General features: G+C 35.9%; 1 protein-coding gene across 4 annotated transcripts in view; it reads left to right on the top strand.

Moving 5' to 3' along the window:
• KLHL15 (kelch like family member 15) overlaps window positions 1–18658 on the top strand; it is a 33610-nt gene extending 14952 nt beyond the window's left edge. For 3 of the 4 annotated variants that reach the window (XM_028482247.2, XM_007116037.4, XM_028482246.2), the window contains one exon: window positions 13468–18658. In XM_028482247.2, coding sequence (XP_028338048.1) covers window positions 13468–14577 — 1110 coding nt within the window. In that variant the 3' untranslated portion in view covers window positions 14578–18658. The remainder of the gene's footprint in view (window positions 1–13467) is intronic. The other variant, XR_003677807.2, reaches the window with a different exon arrangement.
• Window positions 18659–19631: the final 973 nt, after the last annotated feature.

Genomic DNA, 19631 nt, shown 5'->3' with positions numbered 1-19631 from the left:
GGCTGGAAGTTAATACCATCAGGTAATTTTGTAGTTGTTTTTTTTTTTCCATCATCTTCTTTCTTTCTTTCTTTCTTTTTTTTTTTTTTGGCCACACTGCGCGGCTTGTGAGATCTTAATTCCCCGACCAGGGATCGAAGCATGGAGTCCTAACCGCTAGACCGCCAGGGAACTCCCAATTTTGTAAATCATATAAAACAACACTTGTACCTTCTGATGGTTCTGTTTGCGTATATAGTGTAAGATGTGGTTATTACTTATTGGCCAGGTATTGGGAATCTCATCAGAATAAAAATGTTAAGGCTTCCTTCTTGAATTAATTTCTTACGAAAACTTAATAAGGTCCTGGATACAGAGAAATCTTTCTGTTTTTTATACTATAAATCTTCCAGTTTTATTTGTGATACTAGTAAGGTAAATGGAAGGGAAGGTAGTTGGTGATTCTTGTCTTAGCAGTGTATGAGAGATGTTTATCAAAGGAATGTGTTGTAAAACACTAAGTTAAGCAGATTTGAGACCTTATCTCTAGAAATTAAACTTCAGAAACTAAAATGGAAAATTTGGTTGGGAAATAAGAATTTGGACTATTTTACACCATACTGTTTTGAGCTCCTTGAAAATAGGGCCCATCTATTTTTCCTGTACTCAGCACTCTGCAGGTCTCAAACAAGGCCATTTTAAAACCATTATATATGCATGGAACCAGAAAGGGCACAGAAATAAAGACATAGTACATCTGTGCTGGTCCTTTTTTAGTATGAGGATCTACATGGGGAAAAGTGTAGGCAGTTTTGATTTGTGGTTTTATCCTATTTGCTGAAATTTAGAAAAATGGAATGTTAATATGCACTTTTTAGCTTTCAATTTTTAAAAACTGTCTATTAGACTTTGTAAACATACAAAAAAGCTGAAGGAACAGTAGAATGATCACGCATAAACATATCTTGTAGATTAATAGTTGTTGTCATTTTGCCACCCTGGTTTTAGATAGAGAGGAGAGTGCGTGTGCCTTTATGTAAAATTTTTGTTTTTTGCTAAACCATTTCAAAGAAAGTTGTAGATGTGACGTTTCCTCCTTGACTACTTCAGCAAGCATCTTATCTCCCAAGTGTGAGGAAATTCTACATAACCATAATACCATTATTGAAATGAACAGTCATTCCTTAATATCGTGTAATATCCACTTCATTTTCTGATTTTCTCAGTTCCAAAAATGTCTTTTTTAAGCTGTTCCTTTTTTTTTTAACCCCACATTTGTTTATTTATTTATTTTTGGCTGTGTTGGGTCTTCGTTTCTGTGCGAGGGCTTTCTCTAGCTGTGGCGAGCGGGGGCCACTCTTCATCGCAGTGCGCGGGCCTCTCACTATCGCGGCCTCTTTTGTTGCGGAGCACAGGTCCAGACGCGCAGGCTCAGTAGTTGTGGCTCACGGGCCTAGTTGCTCCGCGGCGTGTGGGATCTTCCCAGACCAGGGCTCGAACCCTTGTCCCCTGCATTAACAGGCAGATTCTCAACCACTGCGCCACCAGGGAAGCCCCTAAGCTGTTTCTTAAAGATTTAATCAAGGTTCATACAGCACATTGGTTATTATGTTTGTCTTTTAATCTGAAATTGTCTCTCCTTTTTCTCATTTATGATGAGGATGCTCAAACATACAAAAAGTTGAAAGAATATTATAATGAATACCTATATAGCTATCACCTAGATTCAAGAACTGTTAACATTTTACCATATTTTCTTTATGTAGATTTTTTTTCCTTTGCTGAACGTTTGAAAATAAGTTGAAAACATCATGACATCTCATCCCTTAATACTTATTAACATGCCTCTCCTAAGAATAAGGACTTTTTCCTACCCAGGTTCAATACCATTCCACCCAGGAAAATTAACAGTAAGACCCTGATAATCATCTAACAGCTAGTTCATATTCAGAGTTGTCCCCCAAATGCCCTAGAATCCAGTCATGGTTTACACATTGCTTTTGGTTATCATGTCTGTTTAATCTTTCTTAAAGAATCTAAAACAGTCCCCCACTTTTTTTTTTTAAGAAAGATAAGGTTACCAATTGTCCTAGTATGTCTCCACATTCTGGATTTATCAGGTTATTTCCTTGTGTTGGTGTTAACTTAGTTCTTCTCTTCCTTATATTTCCTGTTAACACACCTACTTTTTAGCATCGTGTGTTTTCAGGAACAATTACAGGAAAATATTGTTGTAATGCCAGAGAAAGTCTTGGAAAACCACTTAGCAACTCTGATCAAACTTAGAATTTGCCATTCTTTTTTGTATTAGGAGGCTAAGTAGCCCAATCCTATGACTAAAATCATCAAGGACTTTATTCAGACTACTCTGCGTTAGGTTCCTTTTACATTCATAAAATTTCCCTCCCTTGTAAAAAAATTTGGAGCCCTTCCATTCAATTTATTGGAATTAAAACTAGCTAAAGTGTCAAAATTAAAAGATTATTCTTTCTTATTAAAAAAGTAGTGTATCTCTAGAACCATGCTGTTCAATACAGTCACTGCTTGTGGCCTTTGAATACTTGAAATGTGACAAGTCTGATTTGAGATTTCAAAGGTTAAGATGACAAAAAGGATATAAATTACTTCATTACTAACTTATATATTGATTATATGTTGAAATGATATTTTGGATATATTGGGCTAAAATACATTATTAAAGTCAATTTCACCTTTTTGCTTTTTAAACTATGGCCACTAAAAAGTGTAAAAATTACATCTTTGGCTCACATTTGTGGCTCAGATTATATTTCTGTTGCACAGCGCTGCTCTACAAGTTCAGGGAGTAAGTTGTGCTCTAGAAACTCTAAATATGCATACGTTAAACAGCCTTTCTCACTTATTTAACCCTCTCCTGAATCCTTAGCCTTTAGAAATGTTCTGTACAGTTTAGTGTTAAGTGAACTTCTTACTTAACTATTCTGTGGAATGGCTGATGAAGATAACTTAAGTATAGCATCTCTTTGTCAGAATCCTTTCCCTGGCCTCAGGAAAATAAAAAGTGATTGAACAAAGCTTCGTGAAGAAACCTTTAGAGATTTTAATTCTTCCTTTGGTAGTAACGATCAGATCTGAGCAATGGCTTTGTAAGGGGCCATTCTGCCTCTCCCTAAGGAATAGCCCCCACTGATTCCAGGGACCTGAATCATGCCCTCTAGCTGTGCCAAAATCTTTGGGTTTATTCTTCTGCAGTATCTTTTCCCCTAGTTGTCTACTGGATTTTCTCCCCAGCTGAAAACAGACTGTCTTAACTTTTGTACTGACTCTGTGGGACAGAATCATCACCCAAGAGACCAAGACTTCCCAGATTTCCTCACCAAGTTCCTTAGAGGCAGTGATTCTACTTATCTGAACACCTTACACTTATATGCCAGGCCTTGCACTGAGTGCTCTACACATAGGTAGAGTCTACAGGTTATCTCTGTTTTGTAGGTAAGAAAACAGGCTCAGAAGAGTTAGGAGTCTTATCCCAGAGTAAGTGGCACTGTCCAGACTGGAACCCGGGTCTGCTTGCTTCTCAGTCCAAGCTGCTAGAGTAGCGAGAGGACCATGTGCAGGAAGCATGTAGTTAACCCTGTGGCCCTGCTTGGGTGGTTTAGAAGTTGTTACAGAGTTGTGAAAATTCTAACATGTTTGCATGAACAAAACATAGCCTAAGGGCTTCCCTGGTGGTGCAGTGGTTGAGAGTCTGCCTGCCGATGCAGGGGACACGGGTTCGTGCCCCGGTCCAGGAGGATCCCACATGCCGCAGAGCGGCTGGGCCCATGAGCCATGCCCGCTGAGTCTGCGCGTCCGGAGCCTGTGCTCTGCGATGGGAGAGGCCACATTAGTGAGAGGCCCGCGTAATGCAAATAAAAAAAAAAAAGCACATAGCCTAAGAATTTTAATGGCACTGAAAAAAGTGTAAGATGTGGGAACACTTTAAGGTGTAAAAGCAGAATTCTGGAATTTTCACTGTATAATCGAGGAAAGCTGAAAATAAATTTAAGGATCTTGTCCTTTTGACATAGTTGGTTAGGAGTATGATTCATTTTAACTATAGTCCATTCTCAGTTTTAATACTAGACTTCAATCTCAGTTTTTACGTAATGCAAATGTCTGTGTCATGTATTTTTACTAACTCTAATGGTCCTTGCATCTGTTAACAGAGATAAGGCCTGACATTTGTCATTCTGAATTTCAGTGATGTGAAGATTTAAATAGTTTAAACTTTGCTCTCTTTGGTCTTTTGGTTTTTAAAAAACAATTATTGCTTTATTGAAAACATTTTATTAAGTAAATGTATGTTTGCCAAAATGCCTCTTTTACTTTTTTGTACAGAAAAGATCTTTTTCGCAAAATTGTTAAATTATTCATTAAAATACCTATATGTTGATTTTTTAGTAAAGTGACATTTTAATATTTTTGAACGCAGGGCATCTTCAGTATCATAAATATGCGTAAGGTAAGATTTAGCATACCAATGATTCCCTTAGAAATTATATTAATCATAATCATAAGATCTTACAATTTTTCAAAAGGAAAGAAAATTATTTTTTAAGGAATCAGATTATATAGATGAATTCTGCTTTATTCCAAATATTTTGTTTTATAAACTAGCTCATGATATTCAGATACCCTAATGTGCTTTTTTTTCCCCCTAACCTGTGAAATGTAATTCACCATATCCCCCCAAATCAGGTTTATTTAACTTTTGAAGAGCAAAACTAATGTTTTAATGAGAAAATATGTTAATTCTCCTTCACTGAGAATATATTTGGATTTAGCAAATCATATCTGCATTTTATAAAAGTTTGTTGTTATAAGGATATTTACAGCCTTGAGATAATTTTGATAGTCCATTGAAAAAAGATAAGTTCATTACTAATGAATATTAATCCTAGGATCAGAGTGAAAATGCTTCAGAAAGGCTAACACTTATTTTTTAATGTTTTTTACTTAAGGACCAGAATTTGTGGCTTTAAAAGCTACAGTTTAAAATGGGGTAAGGTGTCCTGGACTCACCTTGAAACTGATAGAATTTAAGAATTACAAATTAAGGATCCAAGTATACCTTACTAAGACCGTTAGTACCTTCCTAAGAACGTGGTAGCTCTCAGAACTGGTCTTCACAAAGCACTGATAATCTTCCAAATATTTCTCTATCAGCATAGTTGGTTTATATAGCATTAACAATGGACTACGACACATAAGGAAATTTATTCTTAATGTGTCGTGCTTGGGTGGTGCGATATTTTGGTTGAGGCACAACCCACTTGGTAATGAAATTGCCTGGGCAAGGACACATCTATGTAAAATGTAGGTGCTCTGTACCCCTCAGAATTCCTTCACTTAGGCACTGCACCATGTTTTGACTAATCTAGCACTTGACCAATCCAAAATTTCTGTCCAGAAACCAAACCATTAACTTTAGTGTTACCACAGTTTAGCCCAAAAACTCGAAAAAAGTAATTATTTCTAATGACTTAAACTACAGCCAGGCAAATCTAGAGGAATAAACAAGTTTCCCTCTAACCCTCACAGTTTTAGAAGAAACAAGCAGTGCTGTATTTGACAATAAAAATATTTTTTAGAAGACAGTAACCTGGATTTCCAATGTGAAATTTGATTAGAATTTCTAATAAGCTTGAGTTGTTTTTGAAAAAGTTTAAAATCCCCTTCATATATTAAATAGTACTTATACAGCTATAAACTTGAAATTACTTAACAATCAGCTCACTTGCCCCTTGGAGTGAAAGCACAGAGATCAGCAGGTTTTTGTTTGAAACTAGGTCAGTGGGTTAAGCGTACTTTCTCAGTCAATGTCTTTTTCTGCATCAGTCTCTTTTTTACCGATCCCTCCCTCCCAGCCCCGTGGACTTGGATGATTGTAATTAATACATGTGCACTTTAAAAATCACCCAAGGTGTTTTTCTCCTCTCCAGTCTTCTGCCCTTTGTGTATAGATATGGAGTGCTCTTATTTTCCACCTTTGACTTGCATTCACTCCAGGTTCCTGGAGTTGACTAGGTGTTGACTGCTGTGAAATCCCCTGGGAAGGAGACTATTAGAAGGTTGTATTAAGCTGGTAGGAACCTATTGAAAATGGGAGTTAAAAAATTCAACCTTACTTGCTGATTTTCTTTTTAAATAAAAGGGAGATGAAAACAAAAGCATAGAATTGGAAATTGACTGTGGAGTAACAGGAAAGGAAGACATGGAATGGGGACAGCCATATTTACTTGTAAAAGGAGAAAATCTTTTTAATGAATTGGGAAATAAAGAGAGGGAGAGAAACCAAATGATAAGCAGAAATCGAAAAGGGTCAGAGAATTCAGAAAATGACTGGAGAAAAGGTTAGGAACAGGAAAGGAACCAGGGGGGTATATTAAGATTTTAGGCTTTAAAGTTTTAATTCTCAAATGTAATATTTACCCAGAAAATGTTACATGTGTCATAGGTAAGCCTTGCTCATTCGGAAGTTAGTTCTAGGATTAAACCTTTTATTTGACTTTCCTTCTGCTCTTCCGTATTTATAAATAAAATATTGACATAGTTGAGAGTATTTCCATAAGTAGGGAAAAAATTGTGTAAAAAAAGTTGTGAATTCTAGAACTTGTACTATCTAAATATTAGTGTAATCAGGTGATAAGATATTCTTAAGTCTTTTACATTATTTTCTACTTTTTAGGCTTGTGCACTCATTTAATTTCTAGTGGTGCTCTGTTACTGTTGTACCAAAATTGGAAGGAAATTAGACTTTCTAAGCCCATTTATTTATCTATCTATTTATTTATTTTTGGCCTTGCGGCTCAGCTTGTGGGGTCTTAGTTCCCTGACCAGGGATCGAACCTGGGCCCTTGGCAGTGAAAGCGCCAAGTCCTCACCCCTGGACCCCCAGGAAATTCCTTAAGCACCTTTATTTATTTATTTATTTATAATTAATTTTTATTGGAGTATAGTTGATTTACAATGTTGTGTTAGTTTCTGCTGTACAGCAAAGTGAATCAGTTACACATACACATATATCCACTCTTTTTTAGATTCTATTCCCATATAGGTCATTACAGAATATTAAGTAGAGTTCCCTGTGCTATACAGTAGGTTCTTACTCATTATCTATTTTATATATAGTAGTGTGTGTATATGTCAGTCCCAGTCTCCCAATTTATCCCTCCCACCTGCCCCCCTTTCCCCCTTGGCAACTGTAAGTTTATTTTCTACGTATGAAACACATTTATTTTTGAGTTAAATATTTTTCACTATCTATAGAAAAGTTGAAGGGATAGAGGACTCACCAAATTGTGCTAAAACTCTTAAAAGAATATTGTCCTGAGGGAGTCCTTTCCCTTGCCCCCATTTGCCCTGGTCACTTGCCTTCTGAAGCTGTCAATACTTTAGACTCTTGCCTACTTGGAGAAGACAGGATGTGTAAATCCTTTTTAAAATTTGTTTTAGGGCTTTCCTGGTGGTGCAGTGGTTGAGAGTCCACCTGCCGATGCAGGGGACGCCTGTTCGTGACACGGTCCGGTAAGATCCCACATGCCGCGGGGCGGCTGGGCCCGTGAGCCATGGCCGCTGAGCCTGCGCGTCCGGAGTCTGTGCTCCACAGCGGGAGAGGCCATAACAGTGAGAGGCCCGCGTACTGCAAAAAAAAAAAAAAAAAAATTTAACTGTTTGGTATTTGACTGCAATTATAGTGTTATTGAGAGGATTTGTGCTTAACAGGAACTAATTGTTTTAAATAGTCTTATCCCTGGTCATTATTCAGTTTTTCAGGACAAAGGGATTAATTAAAGGCATTTTGTAACTAGCTTTTTTTGTGTCACATAAATCAGTACAAGCTTCAGTTCTGAGCATGATTTTATAAGTAAGCCTCTGATATCAGGGTAGATGCTTTTGCAGTACAACATATAAAGACTTCCGCATTTTACTGAATATCAAAATTAATATCAAATGTAGCTGTGGTTCCCAAAGACATAATTTGTTTTCGCACTAAAGTTCCATGACAGTAACTGCTTTATTTCTGGGTATTTCTTTTGAGAATACTGAATCATGGAGGAAGGATGATAAAACTGACAGCCAGGACTCAAGTCTTCCTTCCACATGACACCTTATACTCATCATTGCAAAAATTAGGTTAGCAGTTTTGGATGTAGGAGGGCCAGAGAGATGTCTGTTCATGCAACTTACTCCTTTATAAAGGGAAGATACCTAAACTGGAGGCTCCATGGTCACACAGTGACTTGGGGACAGTGTCAAGACTAAGACCTGGGATCTTGAGTTCAGAGATTATTCTAACCCTCAGTCCTCACCCCTCCCACCTCCCTACAACTGGATAAACTAATAAAAGGCCTTTTGTTTCTTTGGTTTAGTATATTGGGCATTTAAAAAATCCTTTTGAAAGGTGAAACAGCTGATAATACCTTAAATTGGCTGGCTGAAAGGCTAAAATAATTTTTTAAACTTTAGCCTGTTTTAGTAGATACTTTTAAATTGTAGATTTTTAATCAAAGCTAGTAAGCTCTATGGAAATGCCTGCTTTAATTATATTGCCTGCTTCATTTTAATCCTTTCAAAATTAAGAGCAGTATAAACAAATTACCTTTGAAAGTTAATTTAGTAAGTGGATTATATAACATTTGACAGTGAGAAGAGAATCATGGAATTTTTACCCAGTGCTAATGGCTAGCTATTATTTCTTTGACTTAATAAATATATTTAGAGGAATCACATTCAAAATTATTAATTTCTCATATTTTCTCTACATGCATATGTGCATGCACACAATTTCATTAAACCAAAAGATTATAGAGGAGGAAATGGCCAATTTAAAATTTTCAGATCACTGTTTTTAAGAGGTAATAAATACTTTCACTTCAAAATGCTTTTCATAATATAATTTTTTAAAGTATCAAAGCAAGAAAAGTGATAATCTTTCCAAGTTTTAAAATAAGACAGCTTTTTAAATCCTAAAAAGGATAAGGAAAGTAATTCAGAACATGAAAGAAATGTCATTCTTTCCATATCTTTCTTTTGAGAGAGCCTGATACACAGATAGTTAAACTGTTATATGAGGAGCAAATGATAAGAGAAATGCTTTCTCTGTGAAAAGATGAGCCACACATTTCTTTTTGGATAGCTCCCTTCATTAATGCATTTTAAGTGATTCCATTCACAAAGAAGCTTTTGGCGCTACACTTTTTGTTTTAAAGCAGAGTGTATCTGTAATTACTTTGTCCAGGATTATCACAGATTCATTAATTTCCTGTTTCTATCATGAAAGGAGAAGCTAGTTATGCTTATTGATATTGTGTGGTTTTAGAGGAAAATTGCAGCAATAAGTAGCCCTGGGAAAAGGCAAGGTAGATCTAGAACTTCTAGCCTTGGCAGAGAGAAGTAGGAGCTAAATTTCTTTGGTTAGAATATCTCTTAGGGTATAATAGCTATCTCAAAAGGCACAACTTCCATTATTGTGGGCTTAGAGGTAGAACAGATCAGGTAAAGATGTAGCTTTGACTGGGACTTCAACACAGTGCTGAAGTGATTCTTGTAAACTCATTGGAACCCAAATATCAAAGGAGCACAATAGAATGAATAGGGAGAGGACAAAGGGACCAGAAGATTGGGTATATAAAAAAAAAGAAAAGATGAGGAAGTGACTCTAGAAAGCCATTAAGCTGGCCCAGTTTGACGTGATCTGCAAGAACCTGGGGTTGGAAGGTGGAAAGACATTATAGGCCATTCTGCCTAGTCCTCGTGTGATGCTGGAATTTCTCTCCAGCCCTCCTGATAGGTAGCCACACCTGGACTATCTTCAGTGGCAGGATGCTAGACTCCAGAAGTAGACAGTTCTTCACTTTGGGAACATGTACCCGTACCCTTTTTACTGTAGTCCCTGTAGAAAAGCCCAATACAAACCAATTTCGAATCTAAAAAGGGCAAGCCCCTCAAGAGCTCACTGGTAACTATATGTTGTACATGTATTATATACATTTTTCCCCTGCATATACTGCTGACTGTGCAAAACAGTCCATTTTTATTTTTTGAGAGTATTATATATACAGTTCTGCAGGTTTTGTCATTTTGACATTTTGAATGTCTGTTACTGCATGTGGATTAATCTCATTCCTTTTAATGATTGCATGTTATATACCAGAGTTTGGTCAACCAATTTCATATTAATAGATATGTGAGTTGTGCCCAGTTTTTGTGCTCTTACAAATAATAATGCAGTGAACATCCATTATGTTGTCAGTCCTAATTGCAAAGCTTTTCCTTATATTGGCCTAAAGTCTTTCTCTTAACTTCTACTTATTGGTCCTGAAAACAGTTGCCATCTTTCTCTCCTGAGTCTTCTCTTGGATTGAAACATTCTTCATCTGTTTGACCACTCTTCCTGTGATTTGGATCTCTTTGCTGTCTTCTCGACATGATCCACTTTGTTGTCTAAAGTACACTGGTGGAATTGAACACTGTCTTAGTTGTGGTTTCACCTGAACAGAGAGGGTGGGACTGTCTAATTCAGTCCATGATTTTATTAGTTCTTAAGACTGTCATATCACATTGTTGGTTCGTAGTGAGGATAGAGTCAGTTAAAGCATTACATTTGGAGTTTGTGGATCCCTGGAACATCTGATAAAAGCTGTGGACTTCCCCCCCTCCCCCCCTAAATGCATTAACATAATTACTGTTGCAATTTCAGGTGGTTGATGGGTCCCTAGTGTTTCTGTTTTCTTTATGACTAGGCTTTGTTGATTACTTTGCTGAAGTCATAGGTTCTCTCTTCTCTAGCAGTGTTGTTACATCATCAAAAATTAAATCAGAAATGGTCAGTCTTGGCATTACCTGCTGAGTCTGTGTTGCCTCCTAGTTTGTAGTGCTTTCTTATATGCAAGTGCTAACTAGTTTTTAACAATGCAGGATCAGGCTCAAGCTAACCAGTCTTAGTTCGGAAATCTGTCTGGTTTCTAGTCCTCTGCCATCCTTCATGATTCCACACAGATTACAGAAAGCAGTTAAGCAGCCTTATCTGTGAAGGCTCCTAGGATCCCAGGACGTGATTTGTGAGATCAGATGACTTGAACTCGGTGAGAATATCTAGCTGGTTTTTCTTTTTTTCTCAGCCATCTTGGATTTAAGTTTTTTTCTTAGTTATTGTGTTTGATCTTCAGATTAGAAAGAATATAATATTCTTAGCCGAGAATGGAAATAAGATAGGAGGCTGTTTCTCTTTATCTTTGTTAATATTACATTAACCACCTCATCCAGAGGGGAATTCACTTTTTCCTCTACTTTTTTTTTTTTTTTTTTTTTTTTTACTTTAACCTCTAAAATGCCATTTATTCACTATCTGGCACTTTGTAAAGTCACAATTCCTCCTTAGGCTTTAGCTTTGTTCACAATATTCTTACAGCTCCATTTCACTCTTTATAATACTTGTTTTATGTGCCTGTTTTTTACCATCTGTCGTAAGTGGTTTTTTAACATCCGAATTCCAGAAAGCTCTCTGCAGCACATCAGATTTTTTAGATACTTTCCCCCTTTCTTCCCCTCATCAGTATGTTTTGCAATTACGCAGTCAGCATTATGCTTTTGAAAGCCTCCAAGCCTTCTCGAGCTTCTTTACACAGTTTCTGATCTTGGAATTGATCCTAATTTTCCTTTGAAAAGCTTGAAATCTGCCTATCCATTATGGGCAGCATTCCCCTTCCTTTCTTTCTTGATCTCCAAACAACACGGCTGCTTCCTCTAAAGCTTCCTCCTACTTGCATGTCATCAGTCATGCTTTTCTGGTGAGGATTAGGTACAAAGTAAGTTTTTCTCATTTCTCCTCTACTTTCTGGAAGACTGAATATTTACACAAACAAACGCACATCATCAGATGCATTAACGTAAATTGAGTGACACTTCCACAGATGTCCCCTGGTCAGTAATAATAGCTGATAACAGCCGTAATTTTTTCTGAACTGCCACATGATAGGCACCATACTAAGTCCTTTCCGCGTAGGATTTTCTTGCCTGTCTCCTACCTTAGGTTTATGAGGTGTAGGTGCTCTTGTCCCAGTAATACAGATGAGGAAACTGGCTTAAAGATACTGAGTCACTTGCCCAAAATCACACAGCTTGTGAGTGGCAAAGTCAGATATTTCCTAAATCGAATTCTTAATCACCATACTGGGCTGCTTGATGTGGTGCTTAATTACTATGCTGATTCTGTTACTTCAAAACCTGTGTAGCAGTCAGACTACTGGCTGTGCACAGTAGGCACTTAAATATTTCATTTGTTAGCCTAATGACCCCTCTAAGAGAAAAGATAGTATAACTGTTCTTAATACAAAGAATTAATCATATGATCACAATGATTGGACATACAACCTAATTCTTCCTAGCAAAATAACTGTGAAAGAAATCACAGCAAATAATAATAGTGAACAATTTCAATAAAGAGAAAAAGTATAAAATCTGTCGATTTTATCTCTACAGGATCCAAATGGTAACCATCCAAATCCTAGCCCTCTTATCTCACCCTTGTCATTATGATACAGGCTGTTTCTGCTTGGTTTCCAACTTCCTACCTCTTTCACAAAATATCCCTTGAATGTTTTGGACCAGTTTGATAACGTTCTGTATGTAAAGTTCGTAGGACTCACAGATGTGCTATACAGCTTCATACCTAACTGTCAATTGCCTCATTTACTTAAAACTGGTAGATGTGTATTTGTTTTCATTTCCTGAAATATACTCTCAGTTCTTTGAGGTAATGGACCACATCTTATACTCTTTTTTTTTTTTTAATCTCCCCACAGTAGTTAGCATGATACTTAAAAGTGCTTCATAAGATGTTAGCAGTCATTATAATTAGGTAGTTCCAACCCCAAAAACAAAAAGGAAAAAGTTTGACCTTTTCTTGTCAACTGAATTATTACTACAGGAGTTAATGATATCAGACCAAGTTTTTATGTCAAAAACTAACTGAGAATTTTGTGTGTATTTAAATTTTTACTAACTCACTAACTTAATTCCCCAAATTATTCAGTCATGGGTGTTCTTACAGTGTTCCTTGTGGTTAAGAAAACAAAGGCCAACGTTTCCTCTACTGTGAAACCTCTACTTGTCCTCGTATAGCCACCACTTGTAGCCCAGGGCCCGACATATATTAGATGATTAATACATTTTGTTAGAGGAATTTAGCTTGTGCCTGGAAAATAACTTGTTTACTTTTAAAAAGATTGGGAATGTGCATAAATTAGTACAAATACAAATTACAAAAACAAAATGATAAAAGCTTTGTAAAAAAATAATAAAAAGAAAGTATGTGATCTTAACAGGAAGTCAGTTTTAGTAAAGTAGCTTAAAATCATAAGCTAATCATCTTAGTGGGCTTTGATATTTTGTTTGCCATTGATGTTTTGTTTTTTGTTTTTGTTTTTTGTTTTTGTTGTTAAATTCTTTTACTTGTATTCTTAGGTTAAGACATCAGAATTTTATAGATACTCCCGACAGCTGCGCTATGAAGTGGATCAAGCCTTGAATTACTTTCAGAATGTTCACCAGCAGCCTCTGTTGGACATGAAATCAAGCCGCATCCGCTCTGCCAAACCCCAAACTACAGTATTCCGAGGCATGATTGGACATAGCATGGTTAACAGTAAAATACTTCTCTTAAAGAAACCAAGAGTCTGGTGGGAACTGGAGGGCCCACAAGTACCTCTGCGTCCGGACTGCCTTGCTATTGTGAATAACTTCGTGTTCTTGTTGGGCGGGGAAGAACTGGGCCCAGATGGCGAATTCCATGCTTCTTCCAAAGTGTTCAGGTATGACCCGAGACAAAACTCCTGGCTCCGGATGGCAGACATGTCTGTACCACGTTCAGAATTTGCAGTTGGTGTTATTGGAAAGTTTATTTACGCTGTAGCAGGCAGAACCAGAGATGAGACTTTCTATTCAACAGAGAGATATGATATCACCAATGATAAATGGGAATTTGTGGATCCTTATCCAGTTAACAAATATGGACATGAGGGGACAGTGCTCAATAACAAGTTGTTTATCACTGGTGGAATCACCTCATCTTCCACCTCCAAACAAGTGTGCGTGTTTGACCCCAGTAAAGAAGGGACCATAGAACAGCGGACCAGGAGAACTCAAGTAGTTACCAACTGTTGGGAGAATAAGAGCAAAATGAATTACGCTAGATGCTTTCACAAGATGATTTCTTACAACGGCAAGCTTTATGTCTTCGGTGGTGTCTGTGTGATCTTGAGGGCCTCTTTTGAGTCTCAGGGATGCCCTTCCACAGAAGTGTACAACCCAGAGACTGATCAGTGGACCATCTTGGCGTCCATGCCAATTGGTAGAAGTGGCCATGGTGTGACTGTGCTGGACAAACAGATAATGGTTCTTGGAGGCCTTTGCTACAATGGTCATTACAGCGATTCTATTCTCACTTTTGATCCGGATGAAAACAAATGGAAGGAAGATGAGTACCCACGGATGCCCTGCAAGCTGGATGGTTTACAAGTATGCAACCTGCATTTTCCAGAATATATACTGGACGAGGTCAGACGTTGCAACTAATGGCATCTTTCTCCCTTCAAAAAAGCCAAACAAAAAATTTGAGACAAAGTAGTTAATTTAAAAATATAAAGAAAAACCTCACCAGTTTTACTATCAAAGCCATTGGTCTAATACATAAAAATATTTTCGTTCTGTTCTCGCATCCTTTTTTTTCTTTTTAGTGGCCTCAAACTCATGCAATAAGTCAATTCTAAGCACTAGCTCTTGAAACTACTTCCAGAAGCAGTTTAATAGAACGATTCACTTATCTGGGAAGTTGATGTTATGCTTTAAACATTTCTTTCAAATGTCAGTGTAGGAGTCATGCATCTTCTAAGAGAAGACCTGATAAGTGTCACTGGATGTAATTTCAGTTCCTATCTCTATCTGAAATCTTTTTGAACATTTATTTCGGTGTATTGCAGTCTGTTAGACTTTTTGATTTTATTTTTTAAGTTTAAAACTCTTGACCTTTTTGCATGGCTTTTTGCTGAAAATGCAAAAATATAAATTTTCTACAAATTTAACTTTTTTATATTCAAAACACTATTTCTAAGCTGCCTTCTCTTATCTGCATTGTGTTAGTGAAAGCATATCCATACTTGCTTACATCTTATGAATATATAAGGCACATCCCCTTTTATGCGTGGTTAGGATTCTATATTTTTAAGCTAGTGCACTTGCACACACGGTTTGCCATACTTGTTGTATTCTAGATGTAACGTCTTTTCATGTGTTAACATTTTTAGAAAGTTAAAATAACTGGAGTCCTCGTTTGGTATCAGAGTAGCCTATCTTCAGTCCATACTGATTCAGTAATATTCAAACTCCTTATATTCCTGAAACATGTATGGTTTTATGAAAACTAACATTTTATGTTTTATTTTCAAAAGTAAACGTTAGTGTTGCTTATCGATGTATGTCTTCTTTTTGAAAATGTTTTTCTTTGCAGTCTGTTTAATGTTACCCTGTTTTTAGTGAGAATCGGAGTGGTATATGACAAGCCCTGGCCCTGCAGCGTGCAAGCACTTTTAAAGAGAATTTAGGTAATGCCAGACTCCTAAATAAAGGCCCCTTAAAAGTAAGTGCAACTCCCATTCTTTACATTCAATAAGGCTGCTGCATCTGTTATTGAATGGAAAGTAGCAACTTGGGGAAAATTTGAGCTCAGTTTTGACTTAGAGGTAAGGAATAGAACTATATTCTTAATTGGTCATATCTACTTGTTTATTTAGTACAAAATATTTAGTGTCACTGGGGATGTAAGCCCTCAGCTTTTGTTTTATTTACTGAAAGCTACTAGCATGAAGGATAGTAACCTCAAAGTTCAGAATGAATCAAGAATAACTGTTTAAAAGCATTTATAATAAGTGTTTTAGGATTAGCCGCACCTTTCAATTCTTTAAACTCGAAGAAAAAACATATAGTTGTCAAAATTAAGCAAGAATAACCAGGGAGTGGATCATTTAAATTGATGCCATTTTCTTCCGAGTAGACTCTATATATGATACAGACTAGATCTACACTGGCAAAACTTGCCAGATCTTAGGATATTGGTGCAATATTGCAATGCCTTCTATATGGCTGTTGTATAAATTTTCTAGTTTCACTTTTTTTTTTGCTGCTGCCACCACTGAATAGAAAATGGAAGAGTGAAGTCATGGAAATGTGAAGACTTATTTCATTTTTGCAATTAAAATAGACAACTATGAAAAAAACCTGATTTTAAAACTCTACAACTAGAGGCTAGAAACAGTCAGGTACATAAGTAGTTTTGTAAAAAGCAAAACATTGGGATTGGTTTTAGAAATCAAGTTAATATTCTTTTGTATATGAGACTTAAATTTTTATTAAGTGGTCCTATCATTTACTTTCAGTTTCTAAAAACGAAATTCAGTATCCTGTTTCCCATGGTAATATGGGTGAAAGTCTTTTTCTACATCTTAAAAATCATTTTTAGTCTTTTTATTTTTGAAAACTAGGAGTTAGATTAGCCGTTTAATTCTTTTTCTAATATATTAGTTGGCTTAGTGTTTTATATGTGTGCCATCTTGCTTTAAAGAAAATAACAGTATCGTCTTCATTATTTTCCTCATTGTTGTCTTTTGCTGGAAAAGACCGAGACAGGGTACCCCATCAGGCTTTTACACTCCAGTGGTGGTTCTCTTTAATTGCTTAGATATGACTTCGTAGTCCTAGTTAAAGTAAGATCTGGGCAAACAATTGAATATTCTTGGTCTTCATTGTAAAAACACAAGGCCAAGATCAAAGTTCATGTTTTGGAAAATTTGTGAAATCTTTTAACTTGAACTAACTCTGGGTTTAGCTTCACACGTAAGTCATGTCTGACCTGATGTTAGCTGTAATCAGTTTTGAGCTTTAAGAATAGTTGTTATTGCTTGGGTTCTGAATGTATGAGAAAACTCTTCTGTTTATATGTAGTGCTAATTTAGGTTATTTTAAATCCATGATTAACTTACATTCCCTTTTAAAATTATGGTTTAATTGCTGAAAGAGATTTATTTTTGTTATACTAAACTATGGAAAATTTTTTCATAGAATTTTTTTCAAGTTTATTTTTTGTGTGCTTCATTTGGAACCATTTTTGTTTATATACATTATATGTGCTCAAAATAGTTTTTTTTAAATTCAGTAAGATTTAAAACTATACAGTGTAATTGCTGTGATCTTTGTGTGTTAATTTTCACTTTACATTTTAAATGCCAGACTTTACAAAAATAGCTGATCTTTGTTGATTGCATCTTAATTAGAAACGTTTGTTCTCTTCCATGTCTTTGACCTTCTAAGTTTTTATTTTAATCTGCTTAAAGAAAATCCTTGCACTACAACCTTTTCATAAAATTCAAGATTCTCACGTTGAAGGTTTTGTATTGGAAGAAATACTACTGGTTTTTAAAAAGTAAAGCTTAATTAATAGAATTATTAGCTTTTCTTGAGACAGCTTTCTCTGTGTCCTCATTACTCTGTGTGAGTGTTACTATAATTTGTGAAATATTGACTGAGCCCTTCACTTATCTTTTCTAAAGCAGCACCTTTGGACACCTCATTCTGGGAAGCCTGCTCGAGTCATAGTAAAGGACACACACATTTGTGTGGGGAGAAGTGGTAAAAATGGTTTTGTCTTAATTACATGAAACTAAGCTTTAAAATATTTTATAACAAATTATTTGAGCTGCATTATCTAAACATGTCAAACGTTCAGTGGGACTATTTTTATATATGTATATGTGGTTGTAGGTCATAACATTTCAGTTTATAATATAAATCGTTATTTCAGTTTATAAGCTATCTCTCAGAAAAGACTAGCTCTTTTGAGAATACGTAATTTAAAATTTTAGACTGAAGTAAAACACAACATAGATAATAGTGTAAATTAGATATAAATGAGGGCTATATGGCAGTAAAACTGCTAGTGCCATTTTTCCTGTTTGCCTATTATACATTTTTTATTTTTTTTTGTACTCTGAACATTTTTAGGGATCATGCGTTCTATCAGATTAGAGTTGGTTTAGGGATAAATATCTTCTAAAAAGAGATTTATCTTAAAAATGAAAGTTCTGAAAAATTAGTTTATCAAGAGTTTATAAAGTCAAATATTCAATAGACATAGACTGGAATAGGTAAACTCATGGAAGTCGTTTCCTTTCAGTATACCAGTATAACTTCAATATTACACGAGTAACATTGAGAGAATGCCATCAGCTTTGTTTGTTCCTCCTTAATGTTCTTAGATTTTCTTTTTACATCTTTGGGAACAACTACATTAAAAACCTTATTAATCAGTATATCAGTAAGGATTAGGTGTTTGCTTTCTGAAGGAATGTTCCAGTGAGGTGATCAGAGAGGTTATTTTCTATCTAACTTGTATATGCCCTATACCCCTTGGGCATATTTTGTCTATAGAAAAAATATTTTGACCTTTAGGTACATTTTGGGCCAGTAGTCAAATAATCCTAGGGCCGATTTAAAAATCTTAGAATAATTTAAGGTTTGCCTTTTATACCTGTTTTGGAAGCCTTTACATTTTTGTCAGGTAATTTTTCCCAAGCCGTGAATATAATCTATTCAAAACATGTTTATGCTATCCATTCTGTTTTTAAATTGAAAAAAAAATGTTAAAAGTGTTTATGAAGAAAAGTTTAAATAAAATATTTTTAATCTTTAAAATATACTTCATCTCTTATTATTTACTATCTTGATATAATCTATCACTTTCAAAGTCGCTCATGACTTGATTAACAGTATACATTTTGTTTTCCTTCAACGTGACAAGGAAGTGCCACAAAAATGTAATTTCTACTGATGCTTTCAGCCACAGATTGAAATGAGAGCATTTGAGTGAAATTATTTACACTTACATGCAATGGAAATTTTATAGTGAAGCCAAGTAATTAAAGTTCCACTAACAGAGTTTTGCAGAATGGAAATAGAGAACTGAGAAAAAGCATTTATAAGCCCTCAAGCCTTAGTTTGGTGATTTTTAGATTTCCTTTAGCATTTTTGATTCATTGTTCTTAAAGGCATTTCTGAAATTAGGGAATCCGGTAGAAATGAATCTGCTACAACACAAGCACTTGGATATATTTAGGCACATGTGTGCCTTCTTTAAAATGGACTCCTGAGAAACCTGGACAGGATTCCCTGGATCCTGGCCTCAAGCCACCTTTCCCGCCTGTTTCTATCACTTCCCGCACTCTGTTCTGTTGTGATCTTTGCTAATTTCCAGCTTCAAATCGCTTGCCTTGTTTCCCCTTCCCTGCTTGCAAAGTCCACTTATTTTGCAAAGCCCAACTCAAATGCTCTCCTCCCCTCCTGAAACCTGTTTTATCTCTTCCATTGAATTACTTGCCTCTTCTATGCTCAACACATTTATAGCTCTTATTTCATTTCATTTTGCATACTAGTTGGGTATAATTCCTTCCACAATTAGATCATAGTCTCCTTGGATGAAGGGACCCTCTTTTATTCCTCTTTGTACCCTCATATCTAGCATGATACTTTTTGTACATAATAGGCACTGAGCTAAATGTTTATTGCTATATAAGTTACAAAAA

This window comes from Physeter macrocephalus, chromosome 21, assembly GCF_002837175.3.
Source record: "Physeter macrocephalus isolate SW-GA chromosome 21, ASM283717v5, whole genome shotgun sequence".
NCBI classification, from domain to species: domain Eukaryota; kingdom Metazoa; phylum Chordata; class Mammalia; order Artiodactyla; family Physeteridae; genus Physeter; species Physeter macrocephalus.
This window is presented reverse-complemented; position numbering and strand designations above follow the sequence as displayed.